The 20,327-nt window shown below is 33.3% G+C and overlaps 3 protein-coding genes across 4 annotated transcripts; 1 reads left to right on the plus strand and 2 right to left on the minus strand.

The window, feature by feature from the left end:
- Window positions 1-118: 118 nt before the first annotated feature.
- LOC129872020 (uncharacterized) lies at window positions 119-2,831 on the minus strand. Its single transcript, XM_055946854.1, has 8 exons — window positions 2,710-2,831; window positions 2,073-2,220; window positions 1,872-1,991; window positions 1,730-1,773; window positions 1,511-1,636; window positions 965-1,049; window positions 508-564; window positions 119-416 (listed from the first exon to the last, which is right to left on the minus strand). The coding sequence occupies exons 1-8, from the start codon at window positions 2,748-2,750 to the stop codon at window positions 330-332; spliced, it is 708 nt and encodes a 235-aa protein (XP_055802829.1). The 5' UTR covers window positions 2,751-2,831; the 3' UTR covers window positions 119-329.
- A 743-nt stretch (window positions 2,832-3,574) lies between these two features.
- Window positions 3,575-9,191, plus strand: LOC129873323 (ultraviolet-B receptor UVR8). Of its 2 annotated transcripts, XM_055948398.1 has the most exons (9): window positions 3,575-3,758; window positions 3,895-4,156; window positions 5,288-5,481; window positions 5,567-5,614; window positions 6,082-6,154; window positions 6,369-6,540; window positions 8,020-8,451; window positions 8,539-8,730; window positions 8,903-9,191. In XM_055948398.1, exons 2-9 carry the CDS (start codon window positions 3,904-3,906, stop codon window positions 8,937-8,939), a joined length of 1,401 nt encoding a protein of 466 aa, XP_055804373.1. In that variant the 5' UTR covers window positions 3,575-3,758; window positions 3,895-3,903; the 3' UTR covers window positions 8,940-9,191. The 2 variants fall into 2 exon arrangements, with proteins under 2 accessions (XP_055804373.1, XP_055804372.1); XM_055948397.1 differs by having other exon boundaries at window positions 3,575-4,156.
- Window positions 9,192-11,376: 2,185 nt separating this feature from the next.
- On the minus strand, window positions 11,377-16,634 carry LOC129872879 (truncated transcription factor CAULIFLOWER A-like). The gene is made up of 8 exons (XM_055947824.1): window positions 16,268-16,634; window positions 13,498-13,576; window positions 12,779-12,843; window positions 12,452-12,551; window positions 12,320-12,361; window positions 12,149-12,190; window positions 11,948-12,051; window positions 11,377-11,775 (listed from the first exon to the last, which is right to left on the minus strand). Exons 1-8 carry the CDS (start codon window positions 16,453-16,455, stop codon window positions 11,643-11,645), a joined length of 753 nt encoding a protein of 250 aa, XP_055803799.1. The 5' UTR covers window positions 16,456-16,634; the 3' UTR covers window positions 11,377-11,642.
- Window positions 16,635-20,327: the final 3,693 nt, after the last annotated feature.

Genomic DNA, 20,327 nt, shown 5'->3' on the forward strand with positions numbered 1-20,327 from the left:
ATCATGCAAAAATAAAGAGACTCAAATAACTGATGCAACTGAACCTTTTTTTTTTTTTGACAGTTCAGAATGTGCTCAAATAAAATGTAATCTGCAAATATCATCTCAATTAAGCACATACTGTCAATATTCTAGGTGGATTTTATTATCATGTCATCTTTTCACATCCACTGGTAAAGCATCCACAATATTTACTTACACTAGAGTAGAGGCATATATAATACTAATCGAATATTTCATCCCACTTTAAGAAAGAATCACCAGTATCCTATCCAGTGGGTATACAACTTCACAAAGGTAGAAAGACTCAAAATGAAGTTGGAGACGAACTATGTTGCGACATTTGAAGCAGCTTGAAAAGCTTGGATGAAGCTCTCTGGAGGTTGGCCACCGCTCAACTGGTACTTGCCATTTAACTGCCAAATATATCTGTTTAATAATTTCTTATTCGCGGATTAACATATTGAAAGTGCTTATGGAACAATGTGCTAAAATGTGTCTACATACCACAAAATGTGGGACGCCTGATATATTTGATGAGTGTTGCTGAAGCTCTTCATTCACCTTCACATACCCAAAACCAACAAAATTTACTTTAGATATTTATAAAATTGTGATCTATCCTACTGCTGAGCCAACCCGCAGAGCGGTGGGGGAGTAGTGGTGGGGGAGTAGTAGTAGTAGGAGTGAACATGAGGTAACATGTGATATGAGTGACTTGGTCCATCATGGAGCAGGACAAAAGACAAGTCATACTGCCAATTATAGATATCGTTGAGCTAGGCAGCATTACTTCTGTCTAGCAAAAGTGCTACTACATAATTGACCGTGTCGTTAGCAGTTTTCCAGCAGATACTACCTACACCTCCCCCCTCAGCGAACGTTCTGAGAGAAAGTAAAAGAGCAAGAAAAATAGAAGACAGACTCTCCAGTTGACCATTGAATAAAAGCTGCGAAAACATACCTCCTTTAGCCCATTGTTGGGATCTTCAAGGAAGTCAGCCGCTCCTTCTACACCAACCTTTCTTGCAGCTTCTATAAGAAATTCCCTTCAAGTTGAGAGCCAAATGCTGTCACTTTAAACTCTATATGACATCTTCTATACCAACTATGTCGCCGCATTTATTATGTGTAGCATCTGCTTATGGTCATAAAACACTAAAAGAACGAAAAATGACTATTGACAAGTGATGCCTCACTGTAATGATTCTGTTAATTAGGAAAGGTTAACTAAAGGTCAATTTCTTGCGCTGCTAATCAAAAGGAAAAGCTCATAGTGAGTTTTTATTCACTTGTAAGCAAGAAGCTCAGTTAAATATCAGTGTTGGTCAATAAGCCAAGGGGATTATACAAGGAAGAAACTTTACAATCTCTGCTCGTGAATCACTAAAAGTCAGGAGAAAGATTCAATTATAGAAAGGAAAAGGAAAATAAAATTGAATGTTGTTACTGTGTAGCATAGTATGCTAATGCAACTAATCTCAATCTCTCAGGGAAAGAAGGCACTAACCTGTCACCTATATACCTTCCCTGTGTGAAATAGCCAAGAAAAAGCTCCTCAGCAAGATTATTTTGCTTGTCAAGCCCCTGTTGTCCTGCGAAATATAGTAGCCTGTGGCTGTCCAGACTACTTCCCCTGCATACCCAAAACAAACCAACTATTTTTAGTATTTTACACTTCACAGCTTTCTTATTTTTGGTAAACCAGCCACAAACTAATCAGACTTACGTAAGTCCTGACATGTTATATTCCAGTCCAATGCCCTTAAAAACCTGCATGATTTTGAAAAGGTTGAAATAAGGTAATTCAGACTGGAGGCAACTTTTCAAGGCACATTGTTTGGGCAACAAGAATAAAAAAAAATATGAACCTCTGACATTCTTGACATCATTTGTTCAGAGCGAGGTCCAAACTTATTTCTGTAGTAATCTTTCTTGTTAACCCCTTCTTTAGGCGCAGAAGGGTTGAGAAGAAACGGATGCCACTTAATCTACAAAAAAAGAAGATTTTTTCCAGTGAAGATAGAGGAACAGGCAGTAAGGGAAGTATGGATAACAGAAGCAAATGGCACCTCAAAATCATATTGATCATTGGTTAACGCTATAGCTTTATCAAGGTTCTTTTTCCCCACAAAGCACCAGGGGCACACAGTATCCGAACTGATATCAATTCGTATAAACTTCTTCCCACTGTTGGTGGCCATTGATCGATGCAGGAATCTGATTACACACATTCAGAAACATGTCATCTTAAACTAGCCTCGCCCTCGTACCGTTCTTCTATTATACAAAATAAATCATTTACTAGAATAAAGTACAGATCCCATCAGTTATCATATTTTTCCTAGCCCACACACACTAAAACTAGAATTGGCTTTATCTGTCTTTGATCTTTAATCATTTGTTCTGTAATTTAGCTGATATTCAAAAAGAAAGATGAAAAATCTGAAGAACCCCAATTCCAATCTCCAAGAAAACTGTTGACTTGTGAAAACGGAATTTCCAAGCCTAATAAACTACAATTAAAAAGGTTAAACATATATATGTAGAAAGCAGAACAGCAAGAACATATTTCACTTAAAAAATCATCAATTTCGGAACAAGAAAATTAAATTAAATCCTGATAATGATCAGAAACCCGTAATTAAACATAAATAAATTAGTGAGAAATTGGTAAATTTTAACTCCCATTAAAACGAAAAGCCCTACCTCGCCGGAATTATGAATCTTCGGAGACTCAATGAAAGCATATACTCTCCAGAATTGCTTCTTACATATCTATTTATTTTGTTTTTAAAAGTTGGAGTTTGGTGTGATGTGAAAAATGTATTTAGGAAATTTAAAATCTCGGGTTTGGGACTAATGTGAACAATTGTTTGATGTTAAAATGACACATCAGAGTCTTATTTGAGGTGTCTAAAATGAACAAAGCCTAATTAAAGTGTCAAAGTGAAAGTTGATGCCAACTTTAGGCCTCCGATGAATTTCGCCACCAATAATATATACGGTGTAATTTCATGAAATAGGATCCAAAAAAGTATGCAAATTTTGTTATTATTGCATTAAAAATTGAAATAATTTTTAGATAGATTCAAAAAAGAAGATAATTTCAATTATAACTATTGATTTCGTTGGTCAATATAAAACTATTAAATAAGTCGATTTATAATATCTCACCCTTTTTCGTTCAAAGTCAAAAGCAACCAAATCATAGGTTGAGATTTGAGGTGATTTAATTAATAAGGCAATGTAAAAATGTTTTGAGATTAGGAGTTTTTAGATTAATTTTCATCAAAGCACATGAAATGTCAACTATTAGTATTAAAAATATTATTATTCTTTTCAAAAAAGATTGATAAATTATACCACAAGAAATAATCAATAACACATAATAATATCATATTCAAGTCAAACCATACTAGTAATCAATAAGAGGTTTATTTTCTCTTATTGTGTAAATATTATAAATTCTTTTCATCTATAATACCCCAACCAATCCAATTTTCAATAAAGCAAAATTTTATCAATAATTATAAAAGCAGAAATTCCAATTAAATTCTTTGTAAATTGAGAAGTATCCTTCTTTGAGAATAACAAAATTTGGACATTAGAGTCTTTTAAAGTGTTAGAAAAATCAGTTGGGGCAAAACGGTCGGGCAGGAATTGGCAATCCTGCCCTCCCTTCATCTGTTAACTCCCAATTTCTTTGGAGCTGAAACTGCAACCTTAGATTCTTCAAATTTCCCGGAAGAAAAATCGTAAGTTCTTCAGTGCGTTTCATTTATTACCTCCTTTTCCCTTTTGAAAGTCAAAGTTAGGGACTTGGGTTCAAAATCACTAGTTAAAGATCGAAGCTTTGTGGTTCATTTTTCATCTGGGGTTTTTTCTTGATAGTTGAATTAAATGGATATTGATGAAATACTTGGGGTATCTCGGCCTGTGAGTCTCACAAACAAGAGTGCGATTTACGTTTGGGGTTACAACCAATCTGGGCAAACGGGTCGGAGAGGGAAAGAGAGGAGTTTGAGGATCCCAAAACAGCTTCCTCCAGAGCTATTTGGATGCCCGGCTGGTGGGAATTCCCGTTGGTTGGATATTGCTTGTGGTCGAGAGCACACTGCTGCTGTCGCCTCTGATGGATCGCTTTTTACATGGGGTTTGACATTTTTCCCCTTTATTTCCCTTCATTTTCCAGTATCCATGTTTTTGCTGTATCTCTTATTTGAATTGCTTTGCCAAAGATTTGATCTTTTCTAGCCAAGTTTTTTTTTATTTTCTTGAATTATGTTATCAGCTGTCTCTGTATTTCTGACATAAATTGGGTGGAATGAAGAAAGAAAACCATAGTCTTTTGTTTGATTAGGCTACTATTGGTGTGATGACATTGGATCGAAATTGGGTTGAAAAAAGAGTTTCTGAAGATGTTGTACCCCAAGAATGTGCAAATTATATGGAAGTAAAACCAACTTTTATTTTTTATCTTCTGTTTCTTTTGTGGTCTTAATTTCAATTCACAAACTAAAGTGTTTTTCTGGAAGGTAGGAGCAGAGAGACGTAGTGTATTTTACAACAACAACATACCCGGTGTATTCCACAAGTGGGGTCTGGGAAGGGTGGTGTGTACATAGCCTTACCCCTAGGTAGAGTGTTTTATCAGTGGTATTTGTATGGATTACCTGCCTATACCATCGGAAAAACATTCAGATGTGGTGAAAGAAATTAGGAAGTTGGGAGGATAGATAATGATAGCAAATTTCCTATTGGCTTCTTCCAAATAAATGATGAATTCTCATGTAAACCGTGGTATCATTTAATTTTTCCTGAACATGGTTTGATCTCGGTTGGTTATCCATTTGCTATAAATTGTGCCTTTAAAACCCATTGCCTTATTTGCCCTATTCTTACTGATAAAAAAAGTCATTGCACTATTTTGTTGGTCATTTATTGCCTTTTTTATTTGATTTTGCTACGGTTTCGTGAATTTTCTACTCAAATAAGTTCCTTGATGTAATAGTTGTTTTTTATTCCTAAATTCAAAGAGATATGCTGCAAAGCAGACGTCACCACTTTATGCAATTTAAGTTCATATTGAACAGTTAATTTTACTTGTAAAGTTTACCTCTTTGGGAAAAACCTAGATTTTAATTGATATTTGACAATTGATTTCAGATGCCTGTTCCTGCTTTTGTTTGTGGGGAACTTATTTTTCTTGTAAGAGAGTTGTATTTTGTTCGTTGCAACATGAAATAATTAATAGAACACTCCTAATTTTTATACTTTTAAACAGGGGCTAACGAATTTGGTCAGCTGGGTGACGGAACTGAAAATGCTAGGAAGCACCCCAAGAAAGTGAAACAATTACAATCTGAATTTGTTATTAGTGTTTCATGTGGAGCACATTGTACTGCTGCCATTGCCGAACCACGTGAAAACGATGGTAGCATGTCAGCTCGGAGACTTTGGGTCTGGGGACAGAACCAGGTAAGTCTCACAAAAAAACCTTTAAGTCAACAGCTACCTTGTTTATTTGAGGTCACAATTTGCTTGCCTGTGTTATTCTATGCAGGGATCCAACTACCCACGACTCTTTTGTGGTGCCTTTTCTCCTTCTACGGTACCAATTTTTTCTTGAGAATGAATTTTTGTGGAGATATCTCTATTTCTCATGCAAATGCATCACTTCTGTGTGGTCCTAGTGAGGCTTAGCCGTTTATCTAGTCGCATTTTTGTTACAATAGCAGATTTACCTTTTCCTGATTTCTCTATCTAATCTACGCTCACATTTTTTTGGTTAAGAAGTTGCTTTACATACAAAAACAACATTTTTATTGGGTTGAAGCTTAAGTTTGTTCGAGTTCTAAATAGGCAATTTTATTTTATGTGCAAACAGATGTGCGTTTGATATTGGTAAATATTGCGTGCAAGTATTTATCATGTATACAGATATACATGTATAACTTATATACTTTGGTTGTTACGTGCAAATCATATTATTGAGGGTTTGTTTATACAAGAAGTGACTTGACATTCGCAGCGTGCAACAAATTTTCTGATTTTTGTATGCTCTTTCAATTCATTCAGGTTATTCGCCAAGTTTCTTGTGGTGCTGTTCATGTTGTAGCTCTATCAGAAGAAGGGTTACTACAAGCTTGGGGTAATTTGCACTTTCTTAATTCACCTGTATATACCATTCTATGCTTAACATATCCTCTCAGTAACTTTGATGAAGTCAGTGCGCATGTGTATGGATCCCCGCATGTGATTTTAGTTTTTATGTGTACATTCTCTATAAGGTTACACAGCCTTAGAGTTAAAAACATATTGTGTCATGTATTAATGAAAATTTTGTCACTGCTCTGGTAAAGCAGGCTATAATGAATATGGTCAGCTTGGCAGAGGTGTTACATCTGAAGGCCTTCAAGGCCCTCGTGTAATTAATGGATATGCTAAATTTCTTGATGAAGCCCCTGAACCATTGAAGATTACCCAAGTGTCATGCGGGGAGTACCATACTGCAGCTATATCAGAGAAAGGCGAGGTGTAAGTGTTCATTGGACCTTTCTTGACGGAGATAAGTTTTGATGCTAAACATGAGAATATGGTTATCCGCATGGCACAAGTGGACGTGGATGTCAGGGAAAATTAACCATAAAGATACACACTACTTGATCAGGATTTGTTTTTCCCATTTGTTGAACTTCTCTTATTTATTTTTGAATCATTGAAGTTGCCTGGTCTTACTGAAATATTACATTTAGAATTTTTCTCATGGCTTCTGGTTTTGATTATAGGATTTTGTTAGATAGTCATTAGTAAGAAGATTCCTAGAAACTACCCCATTTAAACATACACACACACAACACACACACAAAAAGGAAGATAAAGGAGAGGGGAATCCTCCACAGTAGAACAAATGTACATGTTGAAAAGCTGTAGAAGATCAGAAAAGGAAAAAGAGAAAAACATTGTGCATTCGAGTAAATGCACTGAAAACTCCATTAATGATCTATAGATTAACAGAGAAATATGTCTCAGTTTTTATTCAGTCGGTCTTGCAATGATTGTTCAGTTCTCTAGGAAGTCAAAAAGAATCTTCTGCGATTACTTTTAGTTTCTTCAGCAGAGATTTGACATGAACTAGTCATATTGATGCATTTTTAAGTATTCCTGTTCTTATCTTTGTATGAGGGAAACAGTGGTGCATCCTTACTCATTTCTTCTTATGAGGTGGTAGTTGTTTTTCTATGCATTAAATAAAACTTAATTGTCAGAGGTTGGGGTAACTTGTATCCACTTTACTTAATTCTTCTGTTCACACGTTCGCTCTTTCGAGTTTTGATTATTTCGATTTCCAATTTAAGTAGGAATCTTTATCATGAAGCTCTTTGAGATAGTAAATTTCCTTCCAACCCCCCCCCCCCCTAATAATATTGTACTGTCATTTGCTTATGGCTTATGCTATAGCAAAGCTAAGTTCTCTTCCTTGCTTGTTCTTTCTTATGCTGTTACAAATTTATGGTAAGAATTGAATTTCTTACCATAAATTGAACTTTTTCTTGTGCTATGATAAACACATCCCTGCTCCCCCGAACAGCCCTAACCAGAAGCCAATAGTGTCCCTCTCCCACTTTGGTCCCTTGGTGACGAAAACTCCCAACCACTTGGTCCCTTAGTCATTGACCCTTCATCAAATGAATACGAAGCTTCACGACATGTATCTTCATGATGACCTGCCATTTTTCTTCTGTACCCCTCATTATACTTTTAGGACTTAACCAACCAACAGGGCTTGTGGACTGAAGCTGATATAATTGTTCTGAGCCTCTTTTTGTTTAATTCTTAATCACATGTTTCATTGAATCTCTTGAAGTCCTGTACAAATTAGTGATGGTTATGTTTTGCTTTTCAACAGATACTACTCTACAGATCATTTGATTGATACCCTTTTCGTTCCCCTGTTCATTTCATAAGATTTTGATACAGGCAGACTTATCGTTCTATCATTTTGACTAACTACAGCTATACTTGGGGATTGGGGAGCATGGGACAACTTGGCCATTGTTCCCTTCAGTCAGGTGACAAGGAACTTTTACCTAGGCGTGTAGTTTCCCTTGATGGCATATTTATAAAAGAAGTTGCCTGTGGTGGTGTTCACAGTTGCGCTGTGACTGCAAAAGGGGCTCTTTATGCTTGGGGTGGAGGTCAGGCTGGGCAATTGGGAGTTGGACCCTTAAATGGATTCTTTTCATGCAAGCTCAATGAATCTGAGATGATGCTCCGTAATATACCAGTGTTGGTTGTTCCAGATGGTGTGCAACTCGTTGCTTGTGGGCATTCACACACACTTATATCTGCTAAAGATGGGCGAATACATGGATGGGGTTATAACTGCTACGGTCAAGCGGCTAATGAGAAGTCAACATATGCCTGGTATCCATCACCAGTTGATTGGTATGATTCGTGAGAGCTATTACTTGACTAGACGTTGGAAATCTTTTGATACAAATGTCATTTCTTATTTAAGTACCCTCTGTTCAGGTGTGTTGGGGAAGTCCGGAAATTGGCTGCTGGTGGTGGACATTCAGCAGTGTTGACTGATGCATGCTCGCTAAAGGAGTTGTGCGAATTTAGGCTTGCAGAAACCGTGAATCTATCCAATGCTTCAGTGGTTGAGGATGTCGCCTCAAGAACAGGAGCTGATGCTTTGGCACGGCTTTGCGAAAGATTGAGGTAGATATACTGTTGAAATGATGTGCTTCTATTTCAAACTTTGCAGGCACTTTAGACGTCCAAAATCTGTCTTCTTATAAAATTTCATTGCTTCCCCTCAATTTCCCTCTCCTTTTCCGCTTTATGTGTGCTATATAGCCAGTCATGATTTATTTTTTGTTGGCATTTGCAGGGAGCATTACTACAATGATGATGAGTTTGGTCTGTGAAATCACTGATGGTGTTAATGTGTAATATATCAATTATTCACCCATTGGGATTGATTCATGAATTCATGTAGTACAATAGAGAAACCAGACTATTTATTTCTTCATTGAATAAATGTATTCCCCTTACTGGAACTGGGGTGGTAGTGCATTATGAAGTTGGTAGGTTTTACTTTGAAATGAGTTGTATATGGTAATAGAAAACTGTACATTTAACCAAAAATTGAACCGTCTGAATCAACTCCGTTTTCACTTCCTCCATGTTTCCTTTCATTCAGTCCGTTATAACAACTAGAGTGACTATTTGATATTGTAATTGCTATTAGCTAGATGATAATTTTGAAACTTAGTACTGTATAATTTTTGAATTTGTAACATAATACGTACTGTATAATTTTTCCACGCTAATCCAAAGCAAAAAATAAAAATAAAAAATAAATCCAGAGCGTGTTTTCGGAATGGTCTAGAAAGTTTTATCAGTTAATTTAAACTTCTTTTGTTATTTCAAAATATCAAAATAAGAGAGGCGAATGTAATAGCTAAAAATCTCAAATTAAGAATATTAGTGTTATAAAGCTAAACAAGAAAGGAAATTGATAGAATATATGCGTTCACAACACGAGTCAGGGGACCAGGTCCCTTGACACAGTCAATTAACAGAATGCTCAATAAATGGATAGCTAATGCAAGTAATGAACAAGACAAGAGTTTTACGTGGAAAAACTCCTTGCTCAAGGGAGAAACAACCACGACCTGTCCAACAGGATTTCCAACCAATCTTCACTACATGCAAGAGCAAAGTGATCTATTACAACCTATGTAACTAGATACAAATACTCTTCACCCCTATGCTTGCAACATCCTATCACAAGACTTCGAGCCCAAGCAATATAACTATTGCCCACTACCCCAACTCACTCTAGTTAACGTAGACTTCAACACTCCGATCAAGGCTAGCTCTAGCAATGACTTGAAAACTAAGCAATAAGACTATTGCCCACTACATAACCACCCCTAGGTTAATGTAGACTTTTCTAACTACTTCAATGTTGACTTTAGCAAAGAAGTCACAATGACACAATACAAAGAAAAGTAATCAAGATTCCTTTATATGATAGGAACTAATTTTACAATGTTTAGCACACTAGACTCAACATTACAACAAAGCAACAACCTAAAACTATTCTTCAATAGTAGCTCAACCAGATCCCTGCTGCCTTGAGGAAGTTTTCTTTCTTTTGAGCACACACACCACCTTTCTTTTTCCTTGTAAAAATGATGTATGAAAACTAAGTTGTTTCATGTCTCAAAGATAGTATTTAGCATATGGACGAAACAACCTAGTACCTTCTGATTGGCTGGACTTCTTGTCCTTCAGCTGCTGCCCATCAACCACAGCAGGTGGTGACAGCTTTTACAGCTAGACCAAGTCGACCGATCCCATGGTTTGTAGTCTCTTCTGATTTGCCCCGATCAGGTCCCATGATTTCTTTTGCCTTCTGATTGGCTGGGCATTTTTTCCTTTAGCTGCTGCCCACCAACCACAGCAGGTGGTGGTAGCTTTTACAACTGGACCAGGTCGACCAGGTCCTCCGATTAGGTCCCATGATTTGTTGATGCATCAAAATTTGAATTATAATATTTTTCCCCTTTTTGATGATGACAAACCATGTGGACTTGTGTTCATGTTTCTACAAACAGGTAGCTGGTCCTCCTGTCACATAGCTTCGAGACATACCATGAACACAACTCAATTTCCCCTATCAGTCTAACCAGGTCCCTCATACATTCCCCCTATCAGACTGCATTTCTTGTCTCCCATGTCCCTCTTTGCATCAATTTTGTTGAACGATAGTTTGTTAAATCATCAAAACCCAAGATACAACAAAAATCTTTAAAACTATACGGTAATCGTTTCATCCTTTTATTCAAGTTTCGGTTTATCTTTTATTCCTTGGACTATATCGCCATCTTTATTGTTATCTCTTACTTACATATAATATCATTTATAAAAGTCAATAGCAAGTAAAGTATATACGTTCATTTTTGTGTTAGATGAAATCGCACGACTGAAACTTGCTCACTCTATAACTTCATAGGTTTGGTCCCCTTCAATATATCTTCTTGGATCGTTCTCATTAGAGCGTGAAGAGCTCTGATATCATGTAAGAACTGAATAAGTTTTGAAATACGGTACTTTATTAATGAAGGCAAAAAATATATATTTTATATAGAGTTACAGAGAAAATACGAAGACTCCTAAATGAACTGAATTAAGGTAATCTAAATAGACAATGAGTACTAAAACAACTGATATAGTATCCTAAATAAAAACAGAAACAGTTGAAACACTAATATGACTAAACTAAGAACTAATAACTGAAATAACTCGTGATGTTCCAATAAATTTAAGGTAACTTTTGAGTGTAACATCGATGGATCGTCTCAGAATAATGCTAACCTAAAATAATAAATAACTATCTATAATATATATTCTTGATTCCATAACATATATATAAAATCGATTACAACAATGTAAGCCTACGCTGCTTAAATCTGTTTAATTTATAGGAATGAGCGATATGATGGATAAAAATTGAAGGATGAAAGGTTTTATACTTTTATTAGCTTAGCTAATTATACATCACAAGCTGGAAGGTTCATTAATATTGATTGGAACAAAACATATACAATTAATTATACGTTTCACCCTTCGTTGCTGACATGTCGGAGCATCCATGGCGGAATCAAGGAAGAATTATTATTATTATTATTATTAGAACCTGGATACTGATGAGACTGACCTGATCCATCTCTGTTCATTCCTCCAAACGCCCCCCTGGCACACATTATATATGAATTATTTTTACATTTAACATGTTATGCCATAGCATATACCATAGGTTACCAAATCCACTTAGCAATTATATGTCGCAGTAATTATCTTTTAGATGACTCGATATTATAAAATTTGTTCCTTTTACGGAGAGAAAGAAATCGAGAGTACGTACCCAATTGTTAGGTTAGGAAGTTGGTGAGACTGTGATGGAGGCACATGAAAAGTTGCTGAGTTTTGGCCGGATGAGTTGGGTTGTGTCTTCTCGTTTTCTTTCAGCTGTTTTCAGCTCACACATTTCTTTTTATGAGGATATAATATATATAGAGATAAAATTGCAATAAGTTTAAGATGTTAAAGAAAGCAGGATATATACCTTCTTAGTAATAAAGTTGTTTTGTTCTTGCAGCGCTTTCTCCTGCTCATATATAGTGGAAGTATTACTTATAAGACAAATTATCATAAATATATAAAAGACTGTATACATAATATATATATTCTTTGTTTACATGATTATGTAATACTAAAAGAATATATATGTTGTTACCTTTTTCTGCAGCTCAGAAATGGACTCGTGCATCAGTTGGTTCTACATATTATTCAAGTGACACACTTCTTGAGAAATAAACTAATGGCACTATAAAAATAAGAGTTCACTTTCTATATATGACTATCTAACCTTCCTGCTTCGAATTCTCTTTAATGAAGTATCAATCTGTTGCTCTAAACTCTGGAGCTCTCGCAAACTGAGAGGGTCCAGATCCTGACCCATGTAATGCCTACACATTTTCATCATGTCATGTGAACACATAGATACATATTATGAACAAAGCATGTTATGTTATGTAGGACGCGTGTGTGTACTTGTGCACATCCAAAGTTGGGAAGGTATAGATGTCAACTGAAGTCAAGTGAAACGACATGCTTATGTATTATGCGAACAACCGTGTATTAATTAATTTCTTGTGCTTGACGTCATGAAGTGAAGTAGGGGTGGGGTACGTACCTTATATTTCTTTGTAAAAGTTCAATCCTGGGCATGAGCTTCGGATATTCCAGACTCCAACTTTCCTACACAATGCATCAATAGTACAGATCAATAGGAAAAAATAACGAGAGAGGATCAAATTAGCAAGTGAAGGATGCATGTTAATTGTTATGTTCAAAACATGAACTTTGCTTGGAAGAAAGTTTGTGAAAATAAAAAATGTGTGAGTAAAAAACACTGGGGAGTATTTCACTTAAAAAGTATCGATCTGTTCAAACTAATATTCCCTCTATTCAACTAATTTGATTGAACATAGAATTTGTGAAAGAAATAAGATGTGATGTTAAATATGTCATTGTATTTGTGTGGCTATAAAAACTTGTTAATAATGATAAAATGGAAAGTTCATGTTTCATTGTGAAAATAAAAAAAAAATAGTTTTTGATAATGAAATAAATCTGAGTTGTTTTTGAATCTTTGTGAGTAATTTGGAGTGAAAAGGGTGAAAACAATTATTCGCTATTTTTGGAATTTTTGAAAATTCTTAAAAAAGGTGAAAACACATTTTTTCAGAATGTTATAGCCAACATAAACTCGGGAAAAAGTGAAAACTTTCATGGCCAAGCGCCCTAAAATGTGCCACTTTTTCTTATTGCCAACAATGATAAAATTCAAAGGATAAATCAAGAGAAAGAAAGAGTTAAGCAAAATGAAGTATTTATTAATTTGCATATCACCTTGGGATGAGAATCATTTGCATTCATGTTTCTCTCTGCATATGAGTATCTTTCGTATCTTTCCAGAATACTCTCCATACTACAAAGAAAACATTATGTAGGTCAATAAAAGCCAGTAAAAAAATTGAACTTAACTGTATGCTTCTTCTAATATTATAAAGTTTATTTTGTTTCTTTTTTGTTTTTCATTTACACTCACTAAACTCTTCCATTAATAATACTTAAATAGGCTTCTAGCTAGGTATTAGAATGAGAAGTTTTTGCATTTAAATCAGGTTAGGTATATCAATTCAAAGTGAAGAAGATAAAATGCAAGGTGAAAGTGGCCTCTATGGTGTATAAGATGAATCTCTTACACCTCCTTACTAGGCCATCTGCACATCTCTTCTTCACATGCCCAAATCATGTGATTGGCGATGACAGGTTTAAGGAGAGGTAAAGGTAGGCCAAAGAAGTATTGGGGGAGAGGTGATTATACAAGACATGCCACGTGCATCTTCTTAGATAGGAGGATAATAAGGTCGTGGATTAGCATAGAAGGTTAGTAGGTAGTTGAGCATCGTCTCGCTTTTCTACGAGCTAGGCTACATTTTTCTCCTTTCATACTAATACTATTGTCATAATTTCTTTTCCATCAATTTATGTGTTCTTATGCTTCAGTCATTACATTATTTTTCTATTGTTACTGATCTTTTTTTAATGCTATGTAATACTTTCATTAATATGTCTTCTTTTCTTCTATATTTTCCTCTTCGCACTACTTTGGTATAAATTAATTGAGTCGAGGGTCTTTCGAAAACAACCGCTTCTCCTCAGTAGAATGAGTCGGCCCACACTAGCTCTATCCTCCTCAAATTCCACCTGTGAGATTACACCGGGTATGTTGATGTTGTTATTTTAAGCTTGAATACATGATCAAAATTGCTTACAATTACTATAACAAGTAAAGCTATACCTAGATCACTATGCCCAAGCTTGTGCCTTTTTTTCTAGCTGAATGAGATTATTTGACAAGATTGTCACAAAATAGTGTCTGTTCTACAAGTTTCATCACAATGATGTTCTACAAGATGAGCCTAAGCGTGATCAAATCTAGTTATTAGGTCTTTTAAACTCATTTGATAATGATACAAGCCAATTCTAAAGCCAAAAGTAATCATGTACCTTTTCATTAATGTATCTTATTATACCAACAAAGTATTATAGTACTCTCATGAGCTCCAAAATTTATCCTTATTAATGAGTCCCTATGATTTACGTTAGTGCATTTATTATATTGGTGTAAGCAGTTGTAGTTTCCTTCTTTTTGAGTGCACTCGTTATGTATTAATCATTTTGATATAACATGAAATCATAGTCTATTAACATTTTACTAAAGGATTTGGATCAATATTAAGACATAGATTGAGTCACTCGGAATAACAAACCATTTACTTTTCTATTACATAAAAGAATCATCAGAGATCGACTGATCAAAAGACATTTTATACATTGACAGTGTAAAGAATTTTTACGCTGATGTGTATTAGACAATTTGACTTACAATATCACATTACAAATCTTTCTTTTCATAGACAATTACCTATATTAATGATGAATTTGACTAATTAGAGTATAAAATTTCATTTATGAATTGTGTATGCATAGAAGTTACTACTAATTAATAACATTGGAGTACACGTACGTCATTAAGAGTGCTCCTCGTACAATCAGTGAATGAACTGACAAAGAGGCACAAGGCTCTAGGCTTAAAAATGAAATGTTCTTTCTTCAGCTTTTGCTTTTGTTGTCGTTTTCTAAATTCCTTTAATCCAAGTAAAATTTCAAAAACTCCCCACAAAAGAGTAAACACTGGAGTTAATTTAGTAGGTTGAGTACCAGTTTATCACAGTTCATCGATGCTTAATTACTTCTGACAATAGTTGTACTAATCGTAATGCAATATTGTCAAAATACTAACATCACTACCTTCAAAATATATTGAAACACAAGGGAAGTAATATATTTATGTGGTTAATTAGGAAGTTTAAGGGTAAAATATCATATTTTTTCGTGTAGCACATATATATAAATTAGTTTTAATGCTTCAAAGATTAAGCTAGCGTTTAGCCATGGATTCTGGAACAAATTTTTAAAATTTATCTTCAAATATCTAGTTGGTCAAAATATTTGAAGATCTTCCACTCTTGTTTTTTTTTTTCCAAATAAACTTCAATTTATCTTTTTTTAAATAAATTTATCTTTTTTTAATGACAAAGAAAAATCCTCAGCCGCTATTCTTTGATTAAAACTTTTTATACAATAACTTGCAAATCATACATAAGAGGTAAAGCATAATAGATAAAGTAATACGTTTAACTGAAACATACAACCAATTACAGAAATTAGTGATCAATGGACTGATTAATAATTACTAATTTATTAAATATATATATTTAGCATATATATTTATATATGAATTTTCATCCCAGTTATTCCGTCGTTAATTAAGTAATCTTTCCGTTTGATTAATTTTGTAACGTAATAATGTCAAAATAAAAAACAACATACTACCAAGTCAAGTGCAAAAAATATTGAAACACGAAGGAAGTAAGAAACTTTAAGGATAAAACAGCATTTTGTTTCCGTATGGCATATATAAATAAATTTCATGCGTTTGTTCATAGATTATTTGTTTCAAAATTCATCTTCAAATACATTGTTGGGGGAGAAATTTTAGTTTGGGTGAGAAAAGGAATGAGTTAGATCGAACAAGTTGTAGATGGAGTACCTGGAGTCAGTGGAGGAATACTCGAATAGCTTTCCTTTGGTAGAGAAAACAATCAAAGCAACATCAGCATCACATAGAACGGAGATCTCATTTGCTTTCTTCAACAATCCAGATCGTCTCTTTGAGAATGTTACTTGCCTGCTTATCTTATTCTCGATCCGCTTCAACTCTACCTTACCTCTTCCCATCTTTACTCGCGCGAATTTGAATTAATCGGACTCAATATCATTTAAAGAGGAGTAATTAAGGTTGTTTGTCCCCTACCATGTGTGAATGAATGGAGAAGGAAATTATATGGAAGGAGAAGCACGAGGACAAATTAAAGGTGTTATTTGTGTTGATTTTTGATTGATTGAGTGAAAGGGCACAAATAACCTGATAATATGATAAAAAGGGAAAACAAGACTGGTTTAAGGGGTGTTGCGTTGTCGATTTCTCATGGGATATAACGTACACACTCCTAGTGCCTGCTGGTTATGGGCCACAGGTTTTTGGTACAAACCAAAGGAGGGTATATACTATTAATCATGTATTTAGATATAATATTTTAATAATTTTTAAGATTAAATATTTAAGTGAGAAATTGTTAGGATATAATATATTATACTAATTATGATGGTTAAAAGTGTGAGTGGGAGATTGTTAGGATATATACTATTAACCATGAGTTTAGATTTAATATTTATTATAGAACAATTATTTATTCAGTTTTAATAGATCATATATTCGTTATGTGTCCATTTACTTATATAAAAGATGATTTAGTGTATAGAGTTTTAGTTTATATACATAGAATTAAATCATCGGTTCTTATGAGCATAAAAGTTTTTGTTCACAATTTAAGATGAAAATTAGACAGGTTATCGGTATGATTTTAGCACAAGATTATATATGATTCATCTTGATTATGAGAATGGTATAAGTTCTAACTTCTTGTGCTAGTGCATTTTGTATGTATTGAACGAGACCGAGTAAAGATAGTTATTTTAGACTGACTGACAAAAGAATATTCTCTAAATTGTTAAATGTACTTATATTCTCAATCTTAATATATCTATTATGATGTGTATATATTAATTATCATTTTTATTTATTAAAAGGTGAGATTCTGAGATGAGTCAATATGCCTGGTAGATTGGATGATAATAATATACATTGGTGAAATAATAAGTTAGTTGATGGAATTCATGTCTCAATATAGAGATTGATGATATGGCTTTTTGAGAAGCTTATAAGTTTTCATTGTGTCAAACCTTGCAAGTAGATTTATGAATTCGACACATGAAATAAGTTAAGTAGTGCTCTAAAGAAAATTAATCTTTAAATTAAATTCGTCAGTAATTTAATTTATTTATTAGTATCTGTAATCTTAACATGAGAAATTACATAAGTGTTTAATGGAGAATTTTGAAATATAAATGGAGGAGTGTAATTACAAATTTCTATTGGAATGATTTGTAATTTATTATGATAAAAATAATATCAAATTAATTATTTAAATTATTTTAATAATAGGGAGCCTCAGTTAATTCCGTGGCCCTACAATGTCCATATTTAACTAGAAATCAAAATTCTATTTTCTTCTCCTTTTTGGATTGGAAAAAGGTTCCTATAAATAGAGGTTTTCTATGCGTTGTGAACTTGGGATCACTGTAGAAGACCGCAGAACTATAATCTAACTTAGGGATTTGCTTGAAAGTATTTTCTCATGCTTCAAGAGGTATTTATCGAATTAAATTTTAAAAAATTTATATGTTCTAGCATTAACATATGTGTTATCTATTGTTCATGTAATCAATATGATTCTAGTATGCTTCCGCTGTACATATAGTTTTCCAACGACCACAAGACAAAATGCAGTAACTCGTGACATTATTGTCATGATGTAGATGTGATGTATTTACGCTTAATCAAATATTTTAAATTTAAAAATTTAAACATAAAAATATTTTCTATTTTAGTAAAGTTTATATAATATAAATTTAAATTAATAGAGATTTGTATATAGATATTTAGTGAAATTAATAAACAAGTACAAACGAATTGCTGGGCCACACTTTTTGACTGACTAGTTGTATGTTAGAGAGCTATTTGTATAGTTGTGTTGACGGCGCTTTACGTCATTCTCATTTAGTATATCACTATATCTCTTTTATGTGTTAAGGTCCTAAGACATTCATTACTTATACCACCTTTAATCTTTTTCCTATGTAATATTTTATTTTATTTTATTTTATATTATTTAATCCTTCTTGACTTAATATATTTTTTAAGAAAATTTAAATTAAATATATATTTTATTAAATTAATTATTAATGGCATTTTGAATTATTAACTTAATTATTATTATTTTCTTTGATTATTTAATATTAAAGATAGTATGGAAAAAAAATATTTTCCAACCAAAAATGAAATGAAAAGATCAGTATATATAATACAGGATCCAAGTCCATCTTACTTGTCAATTTTGTCCTCCATCTTTTTTTCCTTCGAACCACAATTTCTACTTTTTTTAATCATCTGATTAAATCGATGTATAACAACATTTATTCTTTTATAGTCATTTGATACGATAATTTGAAAAATATAATAATAAATTAATAATTGGTCCAATAGTGTGAAAAAACTTGGGAGAATAAGTATATGATAATTCAAATATAACAAATTATGTGTCAATGTCACTAATCTTTTAGTTTTTATCAATAAAGTCATTCAAATTTGCTTATGTGACACTAATATTTCTTGTGGTTTATAACATTATGTTTTTCTTTTTTATTTTTGAGGTAGCTCGCGATCTTTTGTTTGTCAGTGTGACTCCACCATGACACATACCGGATTGAACCGATAATCGTTAGTCAGAAGGGTATAATATTTGAGATGAAAAATAACAGCGGAGCTTTCACGTACGGACTAATAAGTTGGGAAAATGTAGGACAAATCAAACACCTTTAAGGGTAAATTTAAATATTTTTCCTTTATAGTATATTATTACCAATAAGCAAATAATGTAATACAAGTTACAATTTTTTAATTTTTTGGGCTTGAAATCATGAATCAAGCACAAAATATATAAAATGAACAGTTGCAAGCAGCTTAAGGTTTAAGGTGGCCAAAAAAACAAGACGAGGGATGTGTTTATAATTAACTTTGGTGAATTGTGGTCCTTATTTTGTAGTTAAAAGATTTACTAGAATTCTATATTTATATCAGTCCAATAAATTATCATATATCTTTTTTAACTTAACGAGGATAAAGTAGTGTGGTTGGTGGGAACACTGGTCACTTTTGTTTTCCTGTTACCAAGATAAGTTCTTTATTAAATTGGAAATTTTAATGAGTAGTAAAACTATGTACCATGTACTACTTAGGTTTCTTGGAATTTTAATAACAAGTTGTTTCCTAGTAAGACACTTCACGCGTTACAAAAATAAATATAGAATCACAGGGGACCATGGAAATTTTATTAGAATATTTATTATATAGTACAGTAACAATTGGTTTTCTAAATCCTTCAAATTATATTACAGCTTTAAGTGGGGGACCATGACACAAAACTTAAAAGAGCTATTTTATTATGGTAAATTAATATAACAAATAAATAAAAAATTAGATTAGAAGGACAAAAGCATTAGGAGTGTTTAATATATTTTTTTTATTCAGAAGAGACATTACTCCGTTGATTATGTAATACATCAAAATCTTAAAACCCTACTTTATTACTATGTTACTTTAATTGAAGACATTGTATCCGTTGTTATAAGATGAGAAGACAATCTTAGCCATTATACTTTTTTCTTATTGGCAATTTAATTATTATTAACTTTTCTCTTTTTGAGAATGGCGAGGTACTACTATCTTATTATCAGTAGATTTTGGCATTGTTAAATTCCTGCAAGGACAATTTGGTGATCTAGAGGACATATTTTAATGAAAAACTATCTAATTATACAAATATTCTTATCATATTTATTTAAAAAATTACATATTGTCTCGCTATTAATAATTTCATGCCAAATTACAAGTGAGATACACCTAGTGCTACCAGATACACTATGAATAC

The sequence above is a fragment of the Solanum dulcamara genome, chromosome 11 (genome assembly GCF_947179165.1).
Source record: "Solanum dulcamara chromosome 11, daSolDulc1.2, whole genome shotgun sequence".
In the NCBI taxonomy this organism is placed as follows: domain Eukaryota; kingdom Viridiplantae; phylum Streptophyta; class Magnoliopsida; order Solanales; family Solanaceae; genus Solanum; species Solanum dulcamara.

Coding starts and splice junctions, on each gene's coding strand:
- LOC129872020 (XM_055946854.1), bottom strand. CDS start 2,750: ATGCTTTCATTGAGTCTCCGAAGATTCATAATTCCGGCGAG. Junction 2,221..2,709: donor AGATTCATAATTCCGGCGAG/GTAGGGCTTTTC, acceptor GTGTGTAATCAG/ATTCCTGCATCGATCAATGG. Junction 1,774..1,871: donor TGATGTCAAGAATGTCAGAG/GTTCATATTTTT, acceptor AAAATCATGCAG/GTTTTTAAGGGCATTGGACT.
- LOC129873323 (XM_055948397.1), top strand. CDS start 3,904: ATGGATATTGATGAAATACTTGGGGTATCTCGGCCTGTGAGTCTCACA. Junction 6,541..8,019: donor ATATCAGAGAAAGGCGAGGT/GTAAGTGTTCAT, acceptor GACTAACTACAG/CTATACTTGGGGATTGGGGA. Junction 8,452..8,538: donor TATCCATCACCAGTTGATTG/GTATGATTCGTG, acceptor CCCTCTGTTCAG/GTGTGTTGGGGAAGTCCGGA.
- LOC129872879 (XM_055947824.1), bottom strand. CDS start 16,455: ATGGGAAGAGGTAAGGTAGAGTTGAAGCGGATCGAGAATAAGATAAGC. Junction 12,844..13,497: donor CAAATGATTCTCATCCCAAG/GTGATATGCAAA, acceptor TGCATTGTGTAG/GAAAGTTGGAGTCTGGAATA. Junction 11,776..11,947: donor CTTCCTAACCTAACAATTGG/GTACGTACTCTC, acceptor AATGTGTGCCAG/GGGGGCGTTTGGAGGAATGA.